Below are 25,360 nucleotides of genomic sequence, written 5' to 3' on the forward strand. Positions count from 1 at the left end.
GACTAGGCTCCAACTAGGCTCCAAACTAACCCTTTCAGGGACATGCCCAAGACCTGGGGACCTCCCCTGAGGCCCACCACTTATAGGTCCATAGCACCTCCTAATATTGCCATCCTGGAGACAAAGCCTTTAGGATAGATCTTTGGGGCAATATTCACTGAAACCATAGCACTGGACTAATAGGATCTGTTAATTCTTCCTATAGTTTTCTTTAATTCAATAGCCTCCAGTCAACAATACCTGTAGTAATAGTGCTTGTTTTGTAAATTATAGGCACTTTTACAATACGTGCTATATCTTGAGTATTCATTTTCTAGGTTTCTAGACACCTCTATGTTAACCTTTGGATTAGTTACATTGTATGGGCAACTTTAAATTTTTTCCTTGTGCTACTGACCCACGAAAGATGCTGTATAAAGGAAAGTATTGTTTGATTTTCTCTATGAACTTCCATCTGGATTTTCCCTTCAGAGAGCAAAATAAGGACCCTTCTTCAGGTAATACAAGATGTACTTTCAGATATCTAAGATCTACTTTTCCTTATGTTCATTGGAATCTATACCTGAGATTACCAGCTTCATTTTTCATCTTTTTTTAAACCTAATGTCCATGTAGATACAGTAAGCAAGTAATAAATATTTTTGCAGAAAATTTATTTCTATTTCTTTTTATTTGGGAGTGTTCAAAACTTTGATTATTTTTATAGCTATATGAACCACTTAAGGATATTATGGCAAACCACCATAAAAGAAAAAAAAAAAGGAAAAAAAAAAAAAAAAGCCCCTATGAGGCAAGAACTATGCTGAGCTGCTTTTAAAACTTTTACCAATAAAATTTTATTTTAAAACATGATCTCAAGAAAAGTGGTCGTTAATTCCCTTCCCTTATACATAAATATCATTATTGAGTTTGTGTGTATAACGCAAAACCAAAACGAAATGGCAGTGTATTTCATAAAATGAAGCTTGTAAAATCCAACATCGCCTCACAGCTTCAATAAATAACAGTTGCTTAAGAACCAACCAGGTAATGCCAACACTCATATTAGAAAGGAAAATAATTGACAATAAGGAAAATAGAGTCTGTCGGCATTCATGCAGAACCTACCTTCTCTTAGACAACAGACATTGAACAATTGCTTCCTAACAAAAGAACGCCCTCAAGAAAGCACGGATGAGCTTTTTTACGTAATTGCTGCAAAGTTTGACCGCGGGGTCAGCCTCTCCTCTTTCCTGGAGGAGCCACACTTTAGGTCTGTGTTTGCTCTACTTTTCCTGTAATCAAGTCCCAGACCTTCCTCCTGGCCCCTTTCAGGCTGCTCTTTATCCACCTTTTCCCCAGAGGAAGGACTTGGCCACCACACCCCCATCCCGTTGGCCCCTCCCTTTGGTCCGTCCCCCTTGCCCCATCCTCCCTAATTTGCTTCCTTTCTCTCTGGCCAGCCGGGCCCCCGCCCCCTACAACCCCTCCTCCCCACCCGGCTCTTTCTTCCTCCCCCTCCCCTCTCTTACCCCTCCTCCACATGCCTTCCCACCCCCGCCCCCGCCTGCAGCCTGACACAGCCCGGGCTCAGCGGCCGGCCGCAGCAGTGCTACCCTCCACCTCTGTGGACACCGCACCTGGGCCCGCTCTCTCCGCCTCGCTGCAGTCATGGCTGCTGATGGCGTGGACGAACGCTCGCCGCTGCTATCTGCAGCCCACTCGGGAAATGTCACTCCTACTGCCCCACCGTACTTGCAAGAAAGCAGCCCCAGAGGTAAGGCCGGCTGGACCTTGTTACTTGGCTGGGGAAAGCCTTGCATGGTGAAGACCCAGGAGCCTTAGTTTAGAGATGGATAGGAGCCCTTCCCGTGGGCTGGTGGAGAAGGATGATGGTTGCGCCCTCCTGAGCTCGCCGGCCTGCCCAGGGCTTTCCGCTGCAGGGCTCTGCTGCCCTTGCAGCCGCTGCTGGAAGAGTGCTTGCGTATATTTCATCGCCTCTTGCCCAGGGATACTCAATGTGGCAAGGGTTTCCCAAGCTGAGCTTTGCTGTTTTCAGAGCAACTCCCAAGTGCAGCGGGGAGGTGGTGTAAATCTTTCACAGTTATTCACAAATCCCTTTGGGTTACTCTGAAGCCTGGAATACTGCTTACCTTAGCATCTGTCCTTGAAAGGACTTCAGCTTGAGCAATATGCATCTGTTATATTCACCACCGGCTTTCTGTTCATTTAAGAAATTGACTTACCAAAGCAAATATGATTAATCAATATTCCTAGTATCTCTGAAATTCTTGCCCTTGAGTATTAATCCTACTTGTAAAGAGTATTATGTTAGCTTTAGCTGAGAAGAACCATATTTCTGATAGACAAGAAGAGATATTTTTATACATATCTGAGTGAGGCTGAGATTAACTTCTAAAAAGTATCCCAAGTTAATACGGCATATGTTTCTGCTTCTTTTTTAAAAATATAAAAACAAAAAATTTAATTGAATGGGATGTGGAGAAACAAGGGAAGGGGAATCAATCTGGCAAACTATTCAATTTATGCAAAGACCTGTCTTTGTTCTAATCCTTTTCAGTGATTATACTATAGTAAAAATAAGGTGGAGTCAGGCCATCTAAAGAATGGCAGCAACGCTGGAGATCAGCACTGAGGGCAATTGCAGAGGGAGCTCTACTGCGTCTTTCTCTTTTTTGGTGGAGTGGGAGTGAAATCTAAAATCCCAGGGAGACAAAAGTTAATGCTTTTGAAAATACAGGCAAGTCATGCTTTGTGTAACACAACTTTCTCTAAATTCAAGCCTGAAGATGGAGTAGCTGTAGAGCAGATTGAACTTGTCTAGTCTTTCCATTTTTCCATCTAACACATTATAGCTTGAAAATCAACTATCTAGCTCTTAACCCCCACTTAACAAGGAGAAGGACAAAGAGAAAGACATTTAGCTGTGAATAATGCAGTGATTGAAGGCTTGAGAGGTAAGATGTAAAGTGAAACAGAAACACACCCACAGAAAGCCCACAAGTCATGTTTGTTGGTCAGTATTAATTAACAGTATCAGAGGACACCAGGTAGGAGGATTTCCTGGGAGGGGAGCAATTTGATGTAATATTTTGCTATTATCTAAACTGCTATTCACTAATTTCTTGATGAATGTTTCAACTTCATTGAATAAGCCTTTTAAAGACAAAACATTTGACAATTTATTAAGAGGCCTAGTTTGATTTAAGTAACTAACCTAGAATCTATTTTTATGCCATCTGTTTTGGATTCCTGTTTTTGTATTTGTAGTCAACTTGTGGCTATATTAAAACTGGTAACACATACTCTTGGACCTGTGTGTTGACTTACTATTTTCATAAATTTCTTTAACCTGGTCAAAATTCTCAAACTATGATATATATATATATATATATGTTCCAGTTCAGCTGCAGAGAAAAAGTTATTTAGATAATTAGAAACACTGATTTTATGTGGTATAATACCTAAAAAGCAAGAAGCACAAAAAAGTGAGAAATGAAGCCATTTTATTAGTATTTTTGACAATATATTTCCTTGATTAATAACAAATGACCATCTTCATATGGTTATATTCTGAGTAATATGCACAATAGTATTCTGAGTAATAATCTTCAAGGCCATTGCTATTCTTTTCAATAATTTATTGGGCAACACAGTGCTCTAGGTGAACAAGACTGGCCAAACTAATGGCCTCATGGAGTTCTTGTTGTATGGTCATAAAGGTAAGTAAATGCCTGGCTGAATGAATTTAGATTGCAAGAAAACTTCTGCCACTAGGCCAGATGATGCTGGTAGTTGAAAACAATTAGAATTGTGAGTTGGAATTCAAAAGACCAGAAATAGAATGTACTTTTAAATAATGAAATTTAGTTTATAATACTATTTATAATTACCCAAACATTTATTTAAAAGAACAACCAGAAGAACCATAAGTGTATTTTGTCTTATACAACCCATTGCTCTTGTGTCACCTTCTAAGGAACATAAACAATAGTTCCTACCCCTGTTCTGGGTTAAAAGTTTTAGTATTTTTATTTCTAGCTATGTTATTAATAATGGAATGAGGAGTAGTTAGCATTGTGTATCAGATTTTAGCCCAAGAAGAATCATGTGGTCTGATGACAGTCTGTGTAGGTTTGTAAGGGCAGCGCTTTGAGTGACCTCCACTGTCACTAGTGGAGTCCTGTGGAGAGTAGAAAAATCTCTTTCTCTTGATTAGAATGCTCCATTTGGTACAATTGACATCTTTTATGTAGGCATAGAAATTAAAATTAAAGATAACTTTGTCTCAGAAGGAAATTTGAAAAAATGAATATAAAACTCACAGGTTGGATATATTAATTGATTACTATATCCATCTATAAAATTTATATGGCAAACAAATATGATCTTTAAATTTATAAGATTCCTCTGACAAAAATTCTTTATAGGTGGGTTGTCTAATTATATATACACAGTTTTGAGTATGAGAATGTGATTACTATATATACCATACATCTTAAAGGGAGAAAATACTTTGTTTTACAGAGATACTTTCATTCACTTTTTTCATGCAGTCACACACACACACACACACACACACACACACACACACGCATATACACATACACAACATTGACACACTAGCAAGCTGTATTGTAGGAGATGAAAAACATAGTCAGCCTTCTTTTCTAGCATACTGGAAAATATTGAGACCTAAATTACATATTCAGCCAAACAAATGAAAAAATAAAAGCAGATGAGGACCATGTTGGAAATGTGACTGCAGCCTGGAGAGTATACATTATAGTTTAACCTTATTAGAGAAGACAAAGAAGGCTTTTCTGAGGCATTAATGAGATCTAAATGTTCAGTGGTAGCTATCTTGGCAAAATGGTATTGAGCATCCTAGGGAAAGTAAGTGGTATGAGCAAATCCTTCAGCAGGATAGAGGACAGCAAGTATGTGAACTGAGGGAAGTCCAGTGCATTAAGATGGATGGAAACAGAGAATGCAGTGCAAGAAGAAAATGGACATGTAGGTATGGTCTTCAAAGACTCCTGCCATGAATTGTGAATGCAGATATTCAAGCCTTGGCATCGTTTCACCTCTTCATTCTTACTGATCTTCTGATTTGATTTTGATCTCTAGAACAAGGTAGAAAATAAATTGAATAAATTTGGAGGCTGTTAGAAGAGGATTTATAGCTTTTACCTTGGTCTCTTGAAGGTGCACTTTAGGAAAAGCAACTTGTGTAGGAAGTGTCATATACTGGGGATGGATGTCATTCTTGAAGGAACCCCAAACGAGTGATGTGGAGTGAAGTTCCATGGAGAGAAATTATTTGCCTAGCCTTCAGATATGTGAATGAAGATGCCATCAATGCAAAGTGGATGTAGCCAAACTCTTACTACATGAGGCTGTAGGTGATAACTACCCAACTGAGGCCAATCAACATAAGCATTAGCATGAAATTGTTGTTTTACACTAAGATTTTGTTTTATATATAAAAATGACCATAATAATGAATATTAGTGCATTGTGGATTATGTTAAGGAAATTTGTCTTATAGGGATGGATGGAACACACACACACACACACACACACACACACACACATATGTTTATATCAAATCATTCTGTAGACAGTGAGTATGAGGAATGGCTAGAATAGATGAGAGGACTTACTTGGTTACTGTAATAACTCAGGTATATTTAACGATATATACTAAATGATAGCTTGGATTCAAGTTGTGGTAGAAATGGGAAGCAAAGGATGACATTAAAGAGGTAGACTAAGAAAGGCTTGTTGCTGGATAACCCAAGGGAGTAAGAAGGTAGTGGCAAGGATATCTCCTGAAATCTGCCTGTTACAACTCAATATTTTAATTACCTAAACTAAGACATTAAGCACCAGATGAGGACCAAGTTTTGGGCAGCACCGGGAATCGTGAGCTTAGTTTTAGACACAAAGCTTTCCAAACATTTCAAATATCCAAGAATATGTGCAACAATTCGATCCATAGGGGTAGTACTAAGTTATGAGACCTGGACTGAAAATATAAAATAATGTGCTTTTGCATAGTGGTGATAGCTAAATACACAGATGCTGATTCAGAATGCCTCTTAGCCAGACCCCTGTGCCATAGAATATGCAGGTGATAGAACATAATTATACTAAGGTAGTGATTTGAGCCTTCTGACTAGTGGCCTTCAGCTCTGAATAGTCATACGAATATTGTCATTTCTCTGTGTACCACTATGTGAAAAGGTTTGGGAAGCTCCATGTTAGATTATGTAGGGGAGAAAAGTAAAGTAAGAAAAGAAGACCAGGCCAAAGCTTTGAAAAGCTCCCGTGATTGATGACTTGATAAGAGAAAGATGAACTTAGCTGCAAGTGAAGTAGACTTAAGAAGTAGAAGATAGTAATATCATAGAATCAAGAGGATAAAATATTAAAGAAAGAAGAACTCTGGGATGCCTGCAGATGCCTGAAATCCCAGCACTGAGGGAGGCTGAGACACGGAGAATCACAACTTTGAGCCCAGTTTTGGGCAATTTAGCAACTTAGCAAGTTCCTGTCTCAAACTAGAAAGTATAAAAGAGATAAGGATTTAGTTCAGTGAAAAGGCCCTGGGTTCAACAATACCCAGTGATGAAAAAGAAAGTGACACCTAAGACCCACTGGAAGCCAGCTTATCACAATGAGCAAGAAAGATGCAGCATATGTGAGAGCAGCTTCCTGATGCTCCTTCAAGGCCCATAAGGTGTCTGCCTGCTTTGGTTCTCAGCAAGCACATCTTGCTGAACAGGAGATGCTTGATTTTATGCTAACCTAATGCTGATGCTTTAAAGTAATTGTTTTCAAACTGATTCTGCTTCACTGAGGCTACAACCTCATGAAGAGAAAGCAGAGCCAAAACACTGGTGAAGTATATCAGCCTCCACTTTTCCAGTATAGTGACAACCCCATTTCCGCTCAGAATCCTTTTCCACTACTCTGTAGGCATCAGGCTCCAGGAGTCTTTTATTTTGCTTTATAATGCCCACATTTTCTTTTAGCTATACCCAGCATCTTTAAAACATTAAGAAATGTTTCATTCATTCAGCCATCCTTTCAGATATGTGAGTGCCTATTATACTATACCAGATGCTGGAGAGCTTATATTCCAGTAAAAGGTACATGATAAGCAGAGTAATTTCAGAGTAAAGAAAATATAGTAGGGTTGAGGAAAAAGACTAATTGTCCAAGTGGGAAATTTTGCAGGAAAGATAGAGCAAGATAATAATCACTCAAGGACCTGAAAAATGAATCAGAATCAAGCCCTTGAAGGGTCCAGGGAAAGCATTCTAGGCATCAGAAACAACAATTATTAACACTGTTTTAAAAAACAGTGAAGACTGTGGCTTCATATGTAAGGAAGAGGGGTAGAAGAGATCAGAGGCAAAGACTGGGAGAGACCAGGCAAGCTTTGTAGGCCACTACCAAGAGAAGGGATTGTAGTCTGAGAGTAAAGAGGGGGACTTGGAGACTTTGGAGCAATGGGGAAACATGAAATGTTTTACTGCTTCAGGTCATTCTGATTAGTGTATGGAGAATAGATTAGTGGGAAGGAGAGACAAGAAGGGCTTATAAGACATGAGACTAAGCAGGAGGTTCTAAGAGTAGAATGGGCAAGAGGTGCTGGTGTTCTGAGCCAGAACAGAGGTGATGAAAACACTGAGATGTTTAGTATTTAAACATCTCAGTGATCTGAATGGAAACCCCAATGTTTCCCTTTTGGGGAAAAGCAGATAATTTGGAATATGGCACTGGGCTTAGCTATTTTTTTGTTTCATTTTAAATCAGACTAAGAAATATTAAATAAACTGAGAATGGCAGCCATTTACTAGCTTCTAAAAGAGGATACATTTCCCCCACTGTTTTAGGTCCTTGAGTTTGCTAGGCACATGTCCAATCATGGCGCTACATCTCCAGACATAATTTTGTTTGTTTTGAGAGAGGGCAGCAAAATTGATGTTTTGAAGTTTCTCTTTCTCTGTAAGAATTTTTAGAAATGTGAAAAAAAGCAAAAATCTCTGTTTCTTTGCCTGAACTTTAGCTGAGTTTATAAAGCACTGGATAACTAAATCCCTTTGTAGTCTCAGACAAGATCTACTACCAGGTGTGATTTTCCCTAGTAGACTAGAGACTTATCTTTTATCTCTGCCAGCTACTACCTGTTTGACGTAGCAATAGTTACTGCATGTCTAAGGGCCTCAGTTTCCCACACTTATGTTTCTTTTAGCTTTTATGTTTTATGATGTAGCTGTTATTTGTATGAAATCAGGATATGCCCAAGAAAAATCAACTATGGGCATTTGTTATAGGAAATGCTTGGAACCAGAAGTGTTTCAGACTTCGGAATATTTGCATGGACTTTGTTGAACATCACTAATCCAAACATCCCAGATCCCAAAGGCTTCAGAAGTCATGTCAATGTTTAAAGTGTTTTGGATTTCAGAGCATATTAAATTCTGGAATTTTGGATCAGGGATGCTTAGTGTGTATAGCTTTAAAATGTAAATGCGCATTGTCTTTCTGTCATCATTTTACTTCCACCATCCTCTATTCACTCAATTCCTATTTCATATACTTTTAGAAATAGAAAAAAATAATTTACTGAACACTAAACTGGGTTTTTTACGATTTAAAAACCCAGCTAACTTTTAGTGTCTTATTTCTCTGTAGAATACATTTGAATGTGTTACAGCATTTTATTTATTTATTTTATTTGCATGTATGTTTAGGCATTTTAAAAAACTTTTCTTAATAGTACATATTTGCAGCACATAATGATTTATCATGTGGACTTGGTACATGTATATAACACCTTGTCATTCTTTTTACTTCCCCTTCCACTACCCATATCCCCAACTCCTTCCAGGTCTTGATCCTATTCCTTTTTGCAAACGGTCTGTCTCCCTGTTTTATTTTTTTAAAAAATTTATTTATTTATGTGTGTGTGTGTGGCCAGCTCAGCCCACCAGGGGGCGGGGCTGGCTGGCATGTAGTGCTGCGGGATTGAACCGCGGTCCCTGTGCTTTGCTACGCTTGTTCTAAGTAGGTGCTTTAGACCACTGAGCCATCTCACCAGCCCCTGTCTCCCTGTTTTATATTTTGTTTTATTTTGGTCTTTATGTATACTTTGGGTTTCTCATATTAGGGCATTTTATTCTGGACATGCATTTCTAAAGGCAATGTCAACAGCTTTCTTCCAACTGTGCATGGTGGTGTGCCCACTTAAGCAGCGGGTATGCCAACTGAACATGGTGGTATACACTTATAATCTCAGCACTCTGAGGGGATGAGGCAGGAGGATTACAAGTAGGAGCCCAGTCTTGGCAAAGTATCAACTTAATGATACTGTCCAGAAAAAAAAAGAATGGGGGGTGAGGATAGATCTGGGGATGTAGTACAACAAACACACAGAACTTTTCTACCGTACTTTGGTGAGATAGACAAGCTTGGTACATTGATAATATAAATTTTCTAACAGTAAGAAAACCTAGAATATGTTTTCATTCAGTACATAAGAAAACCTAAGATTGTTTAATATTTAAGGATGTGATTGCAGCAGAAGAAGATTTTAGGGGAGAACATATTAGAAGATAGCATTTTATAGTTTCAGAAATTAAGTAAAGCACTATGATTCACCATACATACAAAGGAAAAGCAACATACAGACATGAAAGTAAGTAGATTTAAAATCAGAAGGCATTTGCAGATTCTGTTATGTCATAGGATTTTCCCTAAAATATATTAATTTTTACTAAGCTATGTGGATTCCAGAAAACCATTCTAAAATTTTATAACAAAAACATTTTAAAAACTTATAGGATGTAGGGATTTTACTCTGGTTCTCTATGTAAGATCCTTTTTGAGGCTGAACAGAAGTACTGGATGTTCTACCATCTTTTAATGAGGACTTAGGTCATTATCAAAATCATCAGACTTGCCCGAATACAAGACAATCTGAGTGCCACTTCTACTATACATATTTTTCAAAGCAATTATAAGTCACCTATATTCAAAGAAAGGAGGAAGGGAGGGAGGGAGGGAGGAACAGAGAGAATGGAATGGTATGAAGCTGGACAGAAGTGAGGCAACTCAGTATACCATTATGGAAATATGGCCTGTATGTACTGTAAAGGAAAAAAATGATACAATGAACAGTATTGCAAGGTACATTTTCTTTGTGTAATAAAAGAGGAAATTAAAAATATGTTTTTATTACTTATGTAATGAAATTAGAATATATCTATATGCATACCATCTGAAAGAAACACTGGTAGAATATATAAGGCAATAATACAAGAGGAAATCTGTGAGGTAGGACACAGTGGATAGGTACAAGTATTGAAGTTAACAATTCTAAGCATGTGCCTAGTTTTACATTATTTTTGATTTTTTAAGCCACAAAGTTATATTACTGTTACTATCAAAATTCAGTATATCAGAGAAATAAATTATACTTTGGTCACATTATTGATGGCTGTAGAGTTTATCCTTGATTGGTACTGAGTCTATTAACAAAAGCAGTTTTCTACATTCTATTTGCACATCTGTACAAGTCCATATAATTTGATTATCACATTTCATTCTGCTTGTGTGGTTCCATCACTGTAGTCTGTCAAGATCTTAATAGGAAGGAATTTGTTTTAGAATAGGAAATCTATCTTTGTGTCTATGTTTTTCCTAGTTCCATATCCTGTGCCTCATACTAGTGTCATGTATTAGCCATTTCTAGTCTTTTCCAGGTGGATATTTACTTACTGATATTTCCTATAGTTAGGTGAATAAGAAAGAGATTTTTGTAAACTAATTTTAAATTCTACCCATTCATCTAAGCCCTTTCCTTTTTTTATTAAAATTTTTTAATTAATTTTATTGAGAAACAAATAGCAATGAGACAGTTTCAAAATAGGTTAGTAGGACAGTTGCAATAATTGATTCATTGCATATTGTCTTCATAGTAGTTATTCATAGTACAAGATGCAGACATGCTATCCTGTCCAAACACTATTAGTACAAATTTTTCTTCTCATTGAATTATGAGAAATTATAGCTGTATACCTAGCCTATTATATAATATATATATATATATATATATATTATTTCCTTCATTTTTTGTTTAGTTTTGTCAAAGATTTGTATTCCATTACCATTTAAATATTATAGGTGTGTGAATTCAGCAAAATAATCCAATATAGTCCAGTAGTCCATAATAGTAGTGGTTTGTCCATAGGACTAGCAATGTCAGGAGTTGTTGACTTGAGCCTTTTGCAGCTCAGCATATTAATATGGCTTTATTTTTTTATACCTTGTTTTTATACTTGTCTGCTGGATGGTTAAGACCAAGATAAACTATGGTACAGGGTTTCAGGGTAGAATCCTGAGGGGATTTGACTGACCTTGTCAGATACAAAACTTACATTTCTTGATATATAGGTCTTGCTTTATTTTGGTCTTAACCATCCAGCATTAAGCCCTTTTCTATTATTTTGCAACATTTCTACTATGTATGCTAGTGCTGATTTGTGTAACAACCCTATAGAGACAAAGAAGGACTTAGGATTCTTATGTTTGGTATCTTTCTTTTCTTGATCTCCTATATCAGGGTGCTCAACACAACACATTTCCACTGTGGGAATGAAAACCATGGCGTGAGGGTGATGTTCAAATCACTCAGTGAGTGAGGGTTTAATAGTGAGCTAGCGAAAACAAACGATGAGTGATCCAGCGGAACGTGATGGCTGACCTCTTTCATCAGGAACATCACACAGCCAAGGAAGGATCTTCATGGCTGTCAACCCTGAAGGATACAACTGGAAGCTGCTATTTTAATGACAATTTCTGTATTTCTTTAGCAATATCTGTATTTTAATATGAAACAAAAATATAAGTAGTGGAATTTAGAGTTTCTTCACTTAATGTCTTTTAGCTCTTATTGTATGCCTAAAAATAAATATCAATTGTAAGATGCTTATATCTTATATATGTATCATATTTTGCTCAGATTTATGAGGACTGTTTCTCTAATTCTAAAATAATTAAACCACTGTCTTTTTCTCATTTATTATTGATCCTTAGGCCAGTCAAAAATTGGTAAGATACCTCAAATTAGAAAACTGCACATTATAATACATTAATAACAAGCTAATTCATTGTATCTAAACATCTTCTAATACTACTATACCTTAACATTGTGTTATACTGTTTCATACATTAAGCAAAAGAAGTGTTACAAAACCAACTGAGTTGTCTCTTATCCTTATATAATCTTTCTCTCTTTTCTAAAATTCTTTAATTTGTTTATGTGGTACAGGATCTAGCTATGCAGCAGCATGGTAAACATGTGGTACCAGAGATCAAACCTAGGTCTTTGTGCTTGCTAGGCAGGTGCTTGGACCACTGAGCTATCCCCCCCAGCCCAAATTTTTTGATCTGGGATATCACTTAGTAGTTGAGTACTTACTTAGTATGTATAAAGTCTTGGGTTTGATCTCTAGCACCACAAAAATTTGGGGGATGTTCAGTTATTATATCTGATAAATGAGATTTATAAACAGTTGTAGTTTTTTCATGGGTATAGCTAAATAGAAACAAGGAACTGTCTTGCTTTCTCTTAGAAAATACACAGAGTCTGATATCAGTGAAATGAGCTGCCCTAGAAACTTGAAAGAATAGGAATTCTTTACCTCTTCATACTATATAGAAAGAATTTCTTGATTTCTAGACTAGTTCTTTTTTTTCCCATGAAGCAAAAACTTTTTCTACATTAAAAACAAGCACCTCTGTTTTCTTGAAATGTGTGCATTCTTAAAAGGAATTATATAAATCACAAAATAAGAATGGAGGCAGGCAAATGAGCGATATGGTTTCAAGTATGTCAATGCCAGAAAGTTTTGTGTCTTTTCTGAAACAGAAATAAATACAGAAATAGGTGAGGAAAGAATATATAATTTATAACACATCAGTACTTGTAGAAAGCACTGATGCCACCAGTGAAATGTATTGCTAGGGTAAGGTAGAGACTGCCTTAGGAGAAATGGACAAACCAAAGCAGAAGCTGTTGTCCTCCAGGAATCCATCATTAACAGGGTATTGGGCCAGCATCTCCAGTTATATGGCAGTTTTCAATTAATGGCTCATTGTAGCACTCAGTTGTCATCATTATTGCCTGTTAAATAAGAGCACTTTGTTTATTGGTGCCATTATCTACCTTGAACCCATGTAAATTCCTACAAGCAGGACTGCAGGACCTAAGATATATACTGATATCAATACTGATATTACATCCATGCTTAGAATATGGCCATTTTCTTAGAGCTACTGTTTGGAGGAAAGCATTAATGGTAAAAATATAAAGGATGCAGTACTCAAAGATGTTCTGAATTATGCCAGCATGACTGTGTCATTACCCTTTTACTTCACTCCTCTCTTCAACTCTGGCATAAACTGCCTTTCTCAGAGTTAATTGTCTGTGCTCCTTTAGTCCCTTGTGTCATGTGCTTGTGAGGGCACTTGACACACTGAAAGGTCATTGTAATTTTATTGCTTTGGTACATTTTTAGAGTGTGAGTTTGTTAAGCTCTGGATACTCTCTGATTCCCATGAGAATCCCTCATCCTCCATGGTATCCCTGCTGTACATCTAGCACAGGGCCTCTTATGGAGTGGACGCTTGGGTACTCGTGACACACTGCCTCTTTATTTTTTCCTCCCTCCCTCCCTCCCTCCCTGCATCCCTCCCCTCTTCTTCATCCTCTTCATTCTCCTCCTCCTCTTCCTCCCTCCTCCCCCTCTCTTTTTGTGAAAGGGTCTTGGTATGCAGCTCTGGCTAACTTTGAACTTACTATGTAGTCCCACCTGCTCTCCACCTGGAGCTGCAGGATTCTTGACTTTCTCTGAGAAGGCTTATAGAGCTGTCCTATCATACTTAAGAAACAACTTGTTCTGGAGAAAACTGAGAATAACAAGTTAATCAAAGGCAAATATGATAGGTACTATGACACTTGACATACCAAAGGTCATTTACTGCCTGGCGCTTCCTCAGGGTTGTGGTGTTAATGTGGCATATATTTCAGAGTCTTGGCCTTTCCTCTTATGATAGTGACAAATTTGACAACTCTATTCATTGCCAAGAATATCTCTTCATCGATCTCTGGTACCACCAAAAAAAAAAGTCTGTTCAAATTATATTGAACAGACTTTTTTATTAGTACATGTTTGCAGTACATTTACTATGGGGCGTTGGTATGTACATAACACTTAATTCTTTAATTCCCTTTCCCTCATCTTTACCCGCTCCCTCCATCTCTTGGTCAAATGGTATTTTCAAGAATTAAGAAAATAACTTCAGGGAGGATCCTCAGATCTATGAGAACCACTATGCAATGGACCTGAACTAAGCCTCCATCTGTTCTCTGGTGACCATTTTGAGTTCATCTGAAGTTATTTAAGTCAGTTTTAGTAATCACTGAAGCTCTGTGTCCTTCCTTCTTCCTTTTATCCCTTCCTTTTCTCCTTCTGTACCAGAGATTCAATCCAGGGCCTTTACACTAAACTACATCCTTGGCTTTTTTTTTTTTTTTTTTAAGACAGTCTCTCACTGAGTCACTAAGCTGCCTACTTGGACTTAAACCTGTGATTCTCCTGCCTCAGCCTCCCAGAGTGCTGGAACTACATTACTGCAGCACTGTATCCAGTTCAATCTTGGTATATTCATTTTCGTTGTAAACAGTCTATATCTCCTTGTGGAAAGTTTGAAGGAAAATCTGCAAGACATGGTAGGGCAGTGCTGCTCAATGCTTCCTCAAGGGCATCATCCAACCCTTCGAAAGTTGTTTAGGAGGGCAGGCCAAATAGCTCAGCAGATGAAAGCACCTGCAAGCAGGTACAGGAGCCAGAGGTTCAATCCCCGAGGCCTGCTGTGCTGGCCCCGCCCCTGGGGCACGCTGAGAAGGCAATTGAGACTGGGCATGGTGGTGCACACCTGTAATCCCAGCTCTTGGGAGGCTGTAAACAGGTGGATCACTATGAGTCCGATCTAGTAGTGAGACCCTGAACACCTTGTAGACCCTTCCCTAAAATAAAAAAATAAATAAATAAAAATTAAAAAGTTGTTTGGGTTCTATGAACCTGTTTTTGTTGAGAACTTGTTAAAAGATTGTCAGTACTATGGTTATTAAAGTTAAGTTGCTGGCTAAAAGGTGAACTTTTTTTCCCATCATATATAACCAGGTGTTGTGTTTTTCAGGTTACTCATCCATTTCAATCATAGACTAATTTCAGCTAACCACTGCCAAAGTCCTTTAGGTAAAATATTTAAATATCCATTACTTAGGGTTATGATAGTGCATGCTGATTGTCTGGTTAAATACTGCTGATGGTTTGTTAATTTAGAATCCCATAATCCCTGCTGAAATAAGGCAGCCCATCTCAGTGGAGTCCTCCCATATTATATTGCTTGGTTCACATTGGAAAGCAAACATGATCAGATGCCTGTGTTTCTTTAAGGTATGTTATTAGTGAAGGGGGTATGCTCTGGCCCACGTCAGGAGATGTGGCAGGGTGTAAGGTATAGTTTCATGTGATAAATACATTTCAGCATTCTCAATTCCATGAACTTTTGATTGGTTCTTGTTAATCATACTAGGAATAGCCTGGTATTTTAGCCTCATTAAGTGAAAGATCAAGTCTTATCAGCCAATATGTGAAGTTTTAGAGCCACTTCCAGATTTAAAATAAGCACTGAATCCATAAATCTTATTTTGTTATTGTCTTAGTTACTTTTATCATTGCTGGGTCAAAATGCCCAGAACCCACAAGTTGAAGGAGGAGAGGTTTATTTTAGTTCCCAGTTTGAGAGGCTTCAGGCTAAGGTGGGATGCATGGCAGAAGAGCATCACAGAAGAAAAAGAATCTATGGCAAGACAGGCAGAAAAACAGCAAGCAGTGAGCCCACCTTTCCCTTTTTATTCTATCCAGGCTGTAAGACTATTGGTTAGTGTCACTTACACCTAGGATGGGTCTTCTGGTGTCAGTATATTCATTCAATTATACCCTGAAGTATGTAACTCAGTCAGTGGACTGATCCAGTTACCACACACTCAAAATCCATACTCTGGCACACTACATCCAGCCACCTCTGAAAAATCCTGTCCCTGAGAGCATGAGGCTTTGGACCGGCATCTATATACATGCCGTAACAATTATTATATTCCATCATTTTTTGTTTGTTTGTTTGTTTGTTTGTCACTCTTAGGATCTACTTACAAATATTTTCTGACAACCATATCATCTAAATCCTGTGATTCTCTTGCTTCTTCTTGAGTTAGACTTTGTACTTCTTCTGGAACATGTTATAATGTGGTCCCACTTATAGATCTTGAAGCAACAAAGGGTTTTGATGATATATCTTAGGGAAAATGGCTGCCTCAGGTAATTTCATTACAGTTCTTCAGCAAAAGAAGGCTGGATGCAGAGGGAAAGCTATTTTCTTCTTCCAAGGGAGTCTCAAAGTGACTCAGGGTTTTAAGATTTTCAGTTCCGCTTTGGTACAACCAGATGGCCCTATTCCACATCTATAGATTCACTCTTGCAAACAGTCTTCTGGCATTCAATAAGAGACTTAGGAAAGCTAACATTAGAATTTGTAATTATGCATAATTGAGGTTTTGTTTGATTTCCATCAATGTAATCCCCTTCTTAAAGTTAAAATTAGATGTTATTTTTAAGGTTGTGGTAGAAGTTTTCTTGTTCTCCAATACTGACTTGACCTGAGTTTAAAGATCTGAGGCTCATATTTGTTTTCTGTAATGGCCCAGGGCATTCACCAGAATCCATGAATATCATAGTACATACAGTAATTCTTACTATCCCAGTGGTCAAGTGAACAACTACTGCACTAATGTACTCATAGTAAAGTCAAGTGCAAAGGCTAATGTGATTCATCAGAATGGCACCATACCATCCTGTTTTCCATCAGTAGGGAGCTTAGCGTGCCATTTAATCAAAGTTTACCCAACCACTTCTCCGATTCCATTAGTGTGTTTCTTGTGATTATGACTTATATGAATTTCTATGTCAGGCAGGACCTGGTAAGAAGATAGAAGCCACACAAGAGAATTTAATGTAGGGAATGTTCAACTAGGTATCAGGTTGTTAACTAGGTAGCTGAAAGGTATGCATCATAGTCTAAGGTATCAGGGAGGTAGCAGAAAGCAGAAGCCACTGCTAAATCCAGAGAAAAGTGGGAAAAGACGGAATTTTTTAAACACCTAGCAACTAGAGAAAGATTCCTGCAGAAATGAAACTTCTGATGAGGCACAGGTCAGCTGGCACTGTTATCTCTCAGAAAGATCTTGTATATTAGAGGAAGGAATAATGTCTAGCTTGTACCGGGGTTTTCTCTTAGTAGAAACACTTACAATTTATTTAAAAGACATTGTATGATATCTTCTCCTAGTATTAGAAACTTTAAAAAGTACATTTCCATTTTCTGTTGACTTTAAAAAAAAAAAAACCAGAGGTTTGTACCTATGTTGTTTATTTATTATTTCTTGCCTATATCTTGTAATATGAGAAACTACTTTGGCAGTAACAATACACAATGTACTAACCATCGTTACTCTCCAAAAATCTTGTTTTGAGATTTTGTACCATTGTTTTTATTTTTTTTTTCTTTAAAATAAAAATAACTGATGTAAAAAAAAAAAGGAACACAATGAAGTAGGTTCTGGCAAGTGTTGAAAACTGCAAAGTGGATTCAGTGTTGCCAATGGAAAAGTTCCATTGCTTGTGTGAAATATAACTCCTGGGGTGACATCTAGAGAAACAGAAGGTAGACTGGAAGCTCACAGATAACAAATGAAGAGAACAATCCCTTCTACCTCCAGCTTTCCAGGCTCCCTTTATTGCCTGTTAACAGAGTAACGGCAGCCAACTGGAGAAGCCAAAGCATGCTTTGTGTTGTGCCAGCTCCTGGTTCACAATGCAGAGCAAAGAAGGGTGAATTTAGAATTTGGGAACAGAAACCAAATTGCTAACACACTGACCTTCTAAGCTATCTTTTTCCACATAAATCCTCTTTAGCGTACCATGGCTTGGGAAGAACCCAACAGCCTCTTGTAAATTTTATTTTTTTTGGTTTTAGAGAAGAGGAAGAATAGAAAGTGGCTTTTCCCTTTTTCTGTTGACACTAGAAGTAGCTATACTCTAGTGGCCAAGTTATTATGTCCCTAACACACTCACCCAAATACTAAGGGAAAGTGGATTCTTGCAATGGAACTGTGCTTTTCCTATGGGCTGCTTTTGCTATAACAGTATCTTAAAATATCTCTCATTTAACATGCTGTCATTTTTCAGTTTTGATACATCCTTTGTCAAAGGCTTGAAGGGCTGAATAAAAGACAATGTAAGTAAAGGAAGTGAATTAAACCAGCAAATATTGCCACTAAGAGACTTGTAAAGAAATAACGGAGATGATGAAAGTCAGAGGAACCCAGCAAAGCAATTTCAACATTCAAAATGTTGATGGATATAACTGAGAAAAAAACCTTGAAGTATAGATTAGTACATCAGGATGAATTAGCAAAATAGAGAAGCTGTTTGGCATAAAAGGGATAAATTATGTTGATGTTTGTGATGGGAAAATGTAATCTGATCACTTATGGGTGTGTGGACTAATAATGGATCCTTTCGAGTGTATTAGGAAGACCATTACGTTTGCTTTGCGATCTATACGCTTTCATTGTCTCTTCTGTGTTTGTTTTGCTGTGACGTTTTTATTATCATAGAATGATTTTTTTATAGTCATTTCAATTTTTTATTTTTCTTGACTTCCTGTTCTGGTTCCTAATCCTTTTTATCACAGATCTATTTTTTTCCAGAAATGGCCACTATCAGATTCTTGCCTGTCTCTGCAGAACTGCCTCATTAATCTTTACATTTCCCCCCTACATTATGTCATTATTTATTCAGGGAGGCAGCTGTTATTGTGTGGAGATGTCAGTGACAGAACTCAGAGCTTGGCTTTGCTGAACTGTGTAAAACTTCAAAAGTCAGACATATCTTGGCTTTTGTTTCTTTTACCATAAAATGAAGAAATTAAGCCACATAATTTTTAAGATTGCCTAAATTTCTAACGTACATTTCTGGAGATTTATGGAAGATTTTTAGAATTAAGAATTACTAGCTTATCAAATCTACTTACATGGAGGTAAAGGATTTTTCATTTAGAAGTAAAACCTTCTAGAGAGATTGACCATGGTTTAGGTAATAAGTAATATTCGTCTAAATGAAGAATTTCTATGATTCTTAATATCTAATGATCTCAAATTCTGGGATTAAAATGGGCTTTTCTTCTAATACACAAATTGAAAATGGGTACAATAATGGTAATCTTTCAACTGTATTAAAGTGAAACGAGACAAACAGATCTAAGTTGCTATTTATTATAGGTTTAGTAACTGAAAGAAATTTCTGGAATTGTAAGTCCCTTACTAAGAAGAGCTATAGGTAAAATTTCCCTTTGAGAAAAGAGGCCAAAATTTAAAAAAAAAAATCTAGATTATCTTACACCTGAGGTAGGGGGCAGAAAATTGAAATGAAGGGCCTAAAAATGCTGTTTAGTGGAGCAATTAGGCTACCACATCTGTCATTCTATTGATCTCTTGGACAGATTCCATTTATCTGGTGCCTATGCCAATGTCCCTTGACCACCTAACCATTCGTAGGCATTTTTAGAGAAAATAATCTTTTATGTAGAAAAGAGCCATTTGTTCAGTCTAGCTACATTCTCCTTCAAGGACAATAGTGGTAATACACTTAGTGTTGTTTGACAGATGTGTCTCATAAATTTCAGTGATTCACTCATTTCATTCATTAAGTAAATATTTATTAAGCTTCTTCTTCTTCTTTTTTTTTTTTTTTTCATTACTGGGGATTGAACTTAGGATCTTGCTTTTGCCAGGCAGGCGCTTATTCTACTGAGCTTTCTCCCCAGCCCTATTAAGCTGTTTCACAGACCCAGAACTACAAGTGCTAGTGAATTAGTCAACATATCAGATATGCCTCGGGCCTCATGGAGCTTATTCTTTTTCATTTTAACACTTGAATCCTAACTGATAATTCTGTCTTCCTCCCTCCACTTTTCAAGTCTCCATTAGAACAGAATATTTTTGTCAGTGAAGGCTTTTCTTTTTTGACAGATTAAAAATTATGTAGTAAAAATCCAGAGGAAAATTTTATAGAGCTTTATAGGCTCTAATGCACTTCAAATGATTTTTCTGATCACCTACTGCTATTTTCTTAGGAGATACTTTTGATCAAAGCTGGGTTTGTCAAAGTGGAAGGAGTTCAGTGTCCTCTAATGTAGTTCACCCCCATACACTTTCCTTTTTAATGAAATTGTCTTTAAAAATTTTTCTTTTCTATCATTATTTGTAATATGGAGATTTAGAATTATGGGAGAACGACTTCATGTTACTATGCCTCAAAGGAATGCTGAGAGGAAATAAATTTTTATAATAATGCTATTGCCAACAGTTATTTAAAATGAGGCAGGGTATCTTGAATTTCTAGTGAGATGTGTACTCTTTTCCCCAGAATAATGTTTTCACTACTGAAATATGATAAAGCCATCTGAAAATGGCCGAGCCTAAGATATATTATCAACTCATTCCTTTAATCTGTTATTGTCTTCTTAATACATTATAGGTCACTCTGGGTCAAACTCACATTCCTTAAAGGACTTACAGCTATTTTTGTAATTTAAAATGTGTATGACTTCTTTTCAAGTTCAGTGTTTGGCAGTGTTCTGGTTCAGTCTGTCCAGAAATATAAGCATGTTGTCATTTCTAAGTGGCTTGCTTCAGAGCCTTGGCTACTCTATAAATTCAGTTTATGAATCATTTTGGCAATATTTATTGCTAATTCTTTGTAGTCTAAAAACGATCTACATTATGGTAACTGAGAGAGTACCACATGATAGATAATCTATGTGAATTTTTTGTATCATATTATGCTCAGAAACTTTTAAAACTATTATTTATAACCTAATGTAATGGATAGAAATCCTCTATTTCAAAAATTTGCATGGGCTATTATGATTGTGTTCCATAGTGTTACAGAAGCCCCATGCAGTTAGCAGTTCTTCTTAGTATTATTTCAGTCATGTGCAGGACATGGCCCTCTCTAAAATCCTCAGATAATACTTTATATCAAAAGGAATTTCTCTGCCTACAACTTAGATACCAGGTATGATCAAAATATACAGTGAATATTTAAATTAAAAAAATATAAAGTAAAAGGTTTTAATAACCCAACTTCAATAACCCAACTCAATATGCTTGTCTTCTCCCTGGGACTCATATTCCTGCTATATTCTGAAGCAGTTCTGGAAGTTCTTTTCCTTGAGACTCTTTCAAGGTGTAATGAAAAGTATGCTGAGTGCTGCTGCCAAATCCCATTCAGTGGAAAGACAGGGACATAAAAACATTATTGTGGATCATAACCTTATTCACCTGATTTGGCACTGCACAACCCCTGGCTCTTCTCAAAGTCAAAATGAGCATGAAAGGTAAAAGTTTTGTATCAGTTCAGGACATGTGACAGCTAAGCTTAAGAAACATGATAGAGAATTTCCAGAACTGCTTCAGAAAGTGACAAGAATGATGGAGTAAGTGTGTTTGAAGTAAGGGACATATTTTGAAAGGTGGAATGGCCATGTGTCTTTTACTGTAATAAAATGTTTAAAATTTAAACATTCATTATAGTTTTGTTATACTTTGTATTTATAGAAAGTGATTAGGCAATTATCTTTTAGAAGTTCTGTGCTACAGTACATGAGTATTGTGTTTTCTCCAAGTTTTCTAATCTACATTCCTGATAGATATATTTGATTCTGAGATGACGTCTTACCCCTTATTCACTTAGAGTGCTAAGAAGAAAAAAATCACAAATAACAGCTCATGTGCATTTATTTGTGTATCTTTCAGTTCACACTTTGAAATATATTTTCAAATATTCATAAAAGTAGTATGACCAATATGATCTTATGTAGCATTGTATGTATTTGTTGTGGTTGTTCACAGAGTACTTCATACTAGAAATCACAGTTTTTAGCAATGTATATGTAAAGGCATTTCTTAGATTTTTAATTACAAATAGAAATGTGAGACTATCTGAGTAAATTACTAAATTTGCTTTATTTCTCTTTTGTATCTGAAGTCAGCATAATTCTCATCTTAGTTCCAACTGGTAAATTCAGTTTTCCTTGGCTCATTTTTTATTTTCCTTGACTGCCTCCAGATTTGTGTCACAACTAGTCATTATCTTATGTCACTATACAGAGACAGCATGGTTGTACACAATTTCTATGTATGTATAAGTGATCTTAAAACTTCATTATTGTTCACCATTTGATTTATTGGCAAGACTTTTAATTTAGTTATAAACTGTAACTTTCTTATTAATGGCTCTGTAGATTTACCCACAAGGATGAAGTTCCTATTTTGAGTATAGGTTAAGAAAAAAAAAATTGAATTACTGGGGAAGTCCTACACTAACAAGATTAGGTTTTTGTCACTGTGAGTAATTATTCTTTATGATAACATAGTCCTATGAATGTGTATGTTCTGAAACTAGAATAAGTGGATTAGCTTTAAAAACATGAATTTGGGGGAAATTTTGATAATTTCTACTTCACTTCTATTGCTTATATGCTCCTACCAGTTGTAGTAATTTCTTGGAAGCTCTAATTCTGTGACTAATGTTTTTGCAGCAGAACTCCCACCTCCATATACAGCCATCGCAAGCCCAGATGCCAGTGGTATTCCCGTAATCAACTGCCGTGTGTGCCAGTCTCTAATCAATTTGGATGGCAAACTTCACCAACATGTGGTTAAATGCACAGTTTGTAATGAAGCTACGGTAAGTGGAGATTTCCATTTAAAAAAGCATAAATTGTTATCTGACATCTTATTCCTGAAAGAAGCTCTTTAGCAATGTTACTTAAGAGCAGATGTGGGCTAAGTATAAATATGACAATCTTCTTCCCTCCTTTTGTCCCTTTTTATGAAAAAAGGCTGTCTCCTCCTAATCCCATTTTTTAAAAATAGTGAATGTAAGTATAATGTTTTTGGGCTCTTATTAAAATTTGACTGGATATGGCAATTATTTGTAATTATCTTTAATATCTATGTCACAACTAAACCTGTTCTGATTTTTACTGAAATAAAAATATATTAAACTTTATTGCAAATGCGGACTTTGTTTAATATATGAAAATTTATTTCAACTTACTTTATATCTGTAGAGTGTCAGTATTATTTTGGGGGCGTTTGTGATTCTGCATGTTTACACATAGCTTGAAATTTTATTATGTTTATTAGATGTTGATACAGTGAAATCTTAAAAGATATTGAAAGGCATTTTTTATAAATAACTTTGGGAAGAACAATTCAAGTAATTTTTTTTTTATTTTTAATAGTACTGGGGATTCAACCTGGGGGCTTTGCACTGAGCTACATGTCCATCTTTTTTTAATTTTAAGACAGAGTTTTGCTAAGACACTGCTTTGCTCAGGGTGGGCAATAATGTGAAATCTCCCTGCCTCAGACTCCTAGAACTCTCTTTTTTAATTTATTTATTTTTTATTTTTATTTTTTGGTGACACAAGGGATCGAACTCAGGACCGTGCACTTGCCGGGAAGGCACTTATTCCACTGAGCTATCTCCCCATCCCTTCAGACTCCTACAGTACTGACATTATAAATGTGCACCACCATACCAACCTAGCCTAAGCAAAGATAATAGCAAGGCTTATTTCTAATAATGACTAAAGTATATCCTGACTTACATGAAATGTTTCTATGTTCATAGTTAAACTATTTTTAAAAGTTTACTCTCAAAATCTAATTAAATATTCATGTAATTTTTAGGATCTATGTATTTTTCCTTTTTAGAACACTGTAAGTTTTTTGTTTTGTTTTGTTTTTTTCCTGTATTTAGGGAAGGGTCTACAGGGTGTTCAGGGTCTCACTACTAGGTGGGACTCATAGTGATTCTCCTGTTTACAGCCTCCCAAGTGCTGGGATTACAGATGCGTGCCACCACGCCCAGTCTCAATTGCTGTCTCAGCATGCCCTGGGTGCAGGGCTGGCACTGCAGGCCTGGGGATCAAACACCTGGCCCCTGTACCTGTTTACAGGCACTTTAATCCGCTGAGCTATTTGGCCAGCCCTTATAAGAAAAGTTAAGCAATGGCTATCCATGAAAGGTAGTGGTTTTCATATAGAAAAGTCATGAAATAAAACCTTGTCATAAAGTAAAATATTTTGCTATAATTTTTTTTTCAATTCATGTAAGAGACAGTTTTTGGATAAGGACATTGTGTAAATCAGAACACCTACAAAATAGGCTGGTTTCTTCAAAAACTCAGGAGTGACTACTTCATCTTAAATTTGTAAGTGAACAAGTGTTAAACAACTAGGAGCTTTTCTGGAGAAACTCCAGGTTGAAAATAGAGTCATATAATGTTCTAGGGTCCAACAGAAATTCCTTTGTGCTCACTCTCCCTGTCCCATTGAGTTTTACTGTAATTCATTCTCCTCATGTCACCTAAAACGGGTATCAGTTTATCTGTCCTGGGCAGCCATTCTGAAAGGAACCTGATGCATTTGTAGAAAGAAGAAACAAAACAAGAAAAAAGTTAATAAAGTATTTTAAATTTTAGTGGAATTAATTGGGAGGTAAGGAATGTGTGTAGTGGATCATGGGAGAATAAATAGAAAAATGTTGGCAAGACTTTTACAGAATTCAAGGTTAAAAGAGAAATGATTTTCTAGGACAAGTTAATGGAAAATTTGAGAAGGTCTTGAGAAAGAGTACTACTTGAAGACTGTGTAACTGATTAGAAACTGAGATTTGGAGGCTGACAAAGGGGTTTGAGTCCTTGCTCTACTATTTAGTAGTCATATCTCCTTGGGGACTTTACTTTTCTAAAACTGTGTTTTTCTCATGTAAAATAGTATAATAACACAAATACCTACCCAGTGCCTGGCAGATACAAGTTTATTTTGCCAACTAAGAATTTTAAAACTTACATATAAAGGCATGTCCCACCCCCAGACCCAATTTCACAGTGCACCAGATATCCAGACCTGACAAGGCATGGGCTGGCACTGAGGTTCAGTACTTGAGATCTAGTTCAACTGTCTCATGTTTTAAGGGAGGAAACTGAGGAATACTAGTGATGTTGGAATAATATAGAAAAAATAAGTCCTGTCTGTCAAGTATGTAAATGTAATTGTAAATTTTAAATATGAAAAAATCCC

The 25,360-nt window shown here is 36.7% G+C and overlaps 1 protein-coding gene across 2 annotated transcripts in view; it reads left to right on the top strand.

Annotated features, from left to right (window-relative positions):
- The first annotated feature begins 1,568 nt into the window (after positions 1-1,568).
- The window catches only part of Pip4p2 (phosphatidylinositol-4,5-bisphosphate 4-phosphatase 2), a 57,197-nt gene continuing 33,405 nt past the window's right edge, over positions 1,569-25,360 (top strand). Inside the window, exons 1-2 of one of the 2 annotated variants that reach the window (XM_004641318.2) lie at positions 1,569-1,756; positions 22,807-22,955. In XM_004641318.2, the coding sequence (XP_004641375.1) occupies positions 1,651-1,756; positions 22,807-22,955 (255 nt within the window). In that variant the 5' untranslated portion in view covers positions 1,569-1,650. The remainder of the gene's footprint in view (positions 1,757-22,806; positions 22,956-25,360) is intronic. The other variant, XM_023701358.1, reaches the window with a different exon arrangement.

This window comes from Octodon degus, unplaced genomic scaffold (genome assembly GCF_000260255.1).
Source record: "Octodon degus isolate 3935 unplaced genomic scaffold, OctDeg1.0 scaffold00134, whole genome shotgun sequence".
Lineage (NCBI taxonomy): Eukaryota > Metazoa > Chordata > Mammalia > Rodentia > Octodontidae > Octodon > Octodon degus.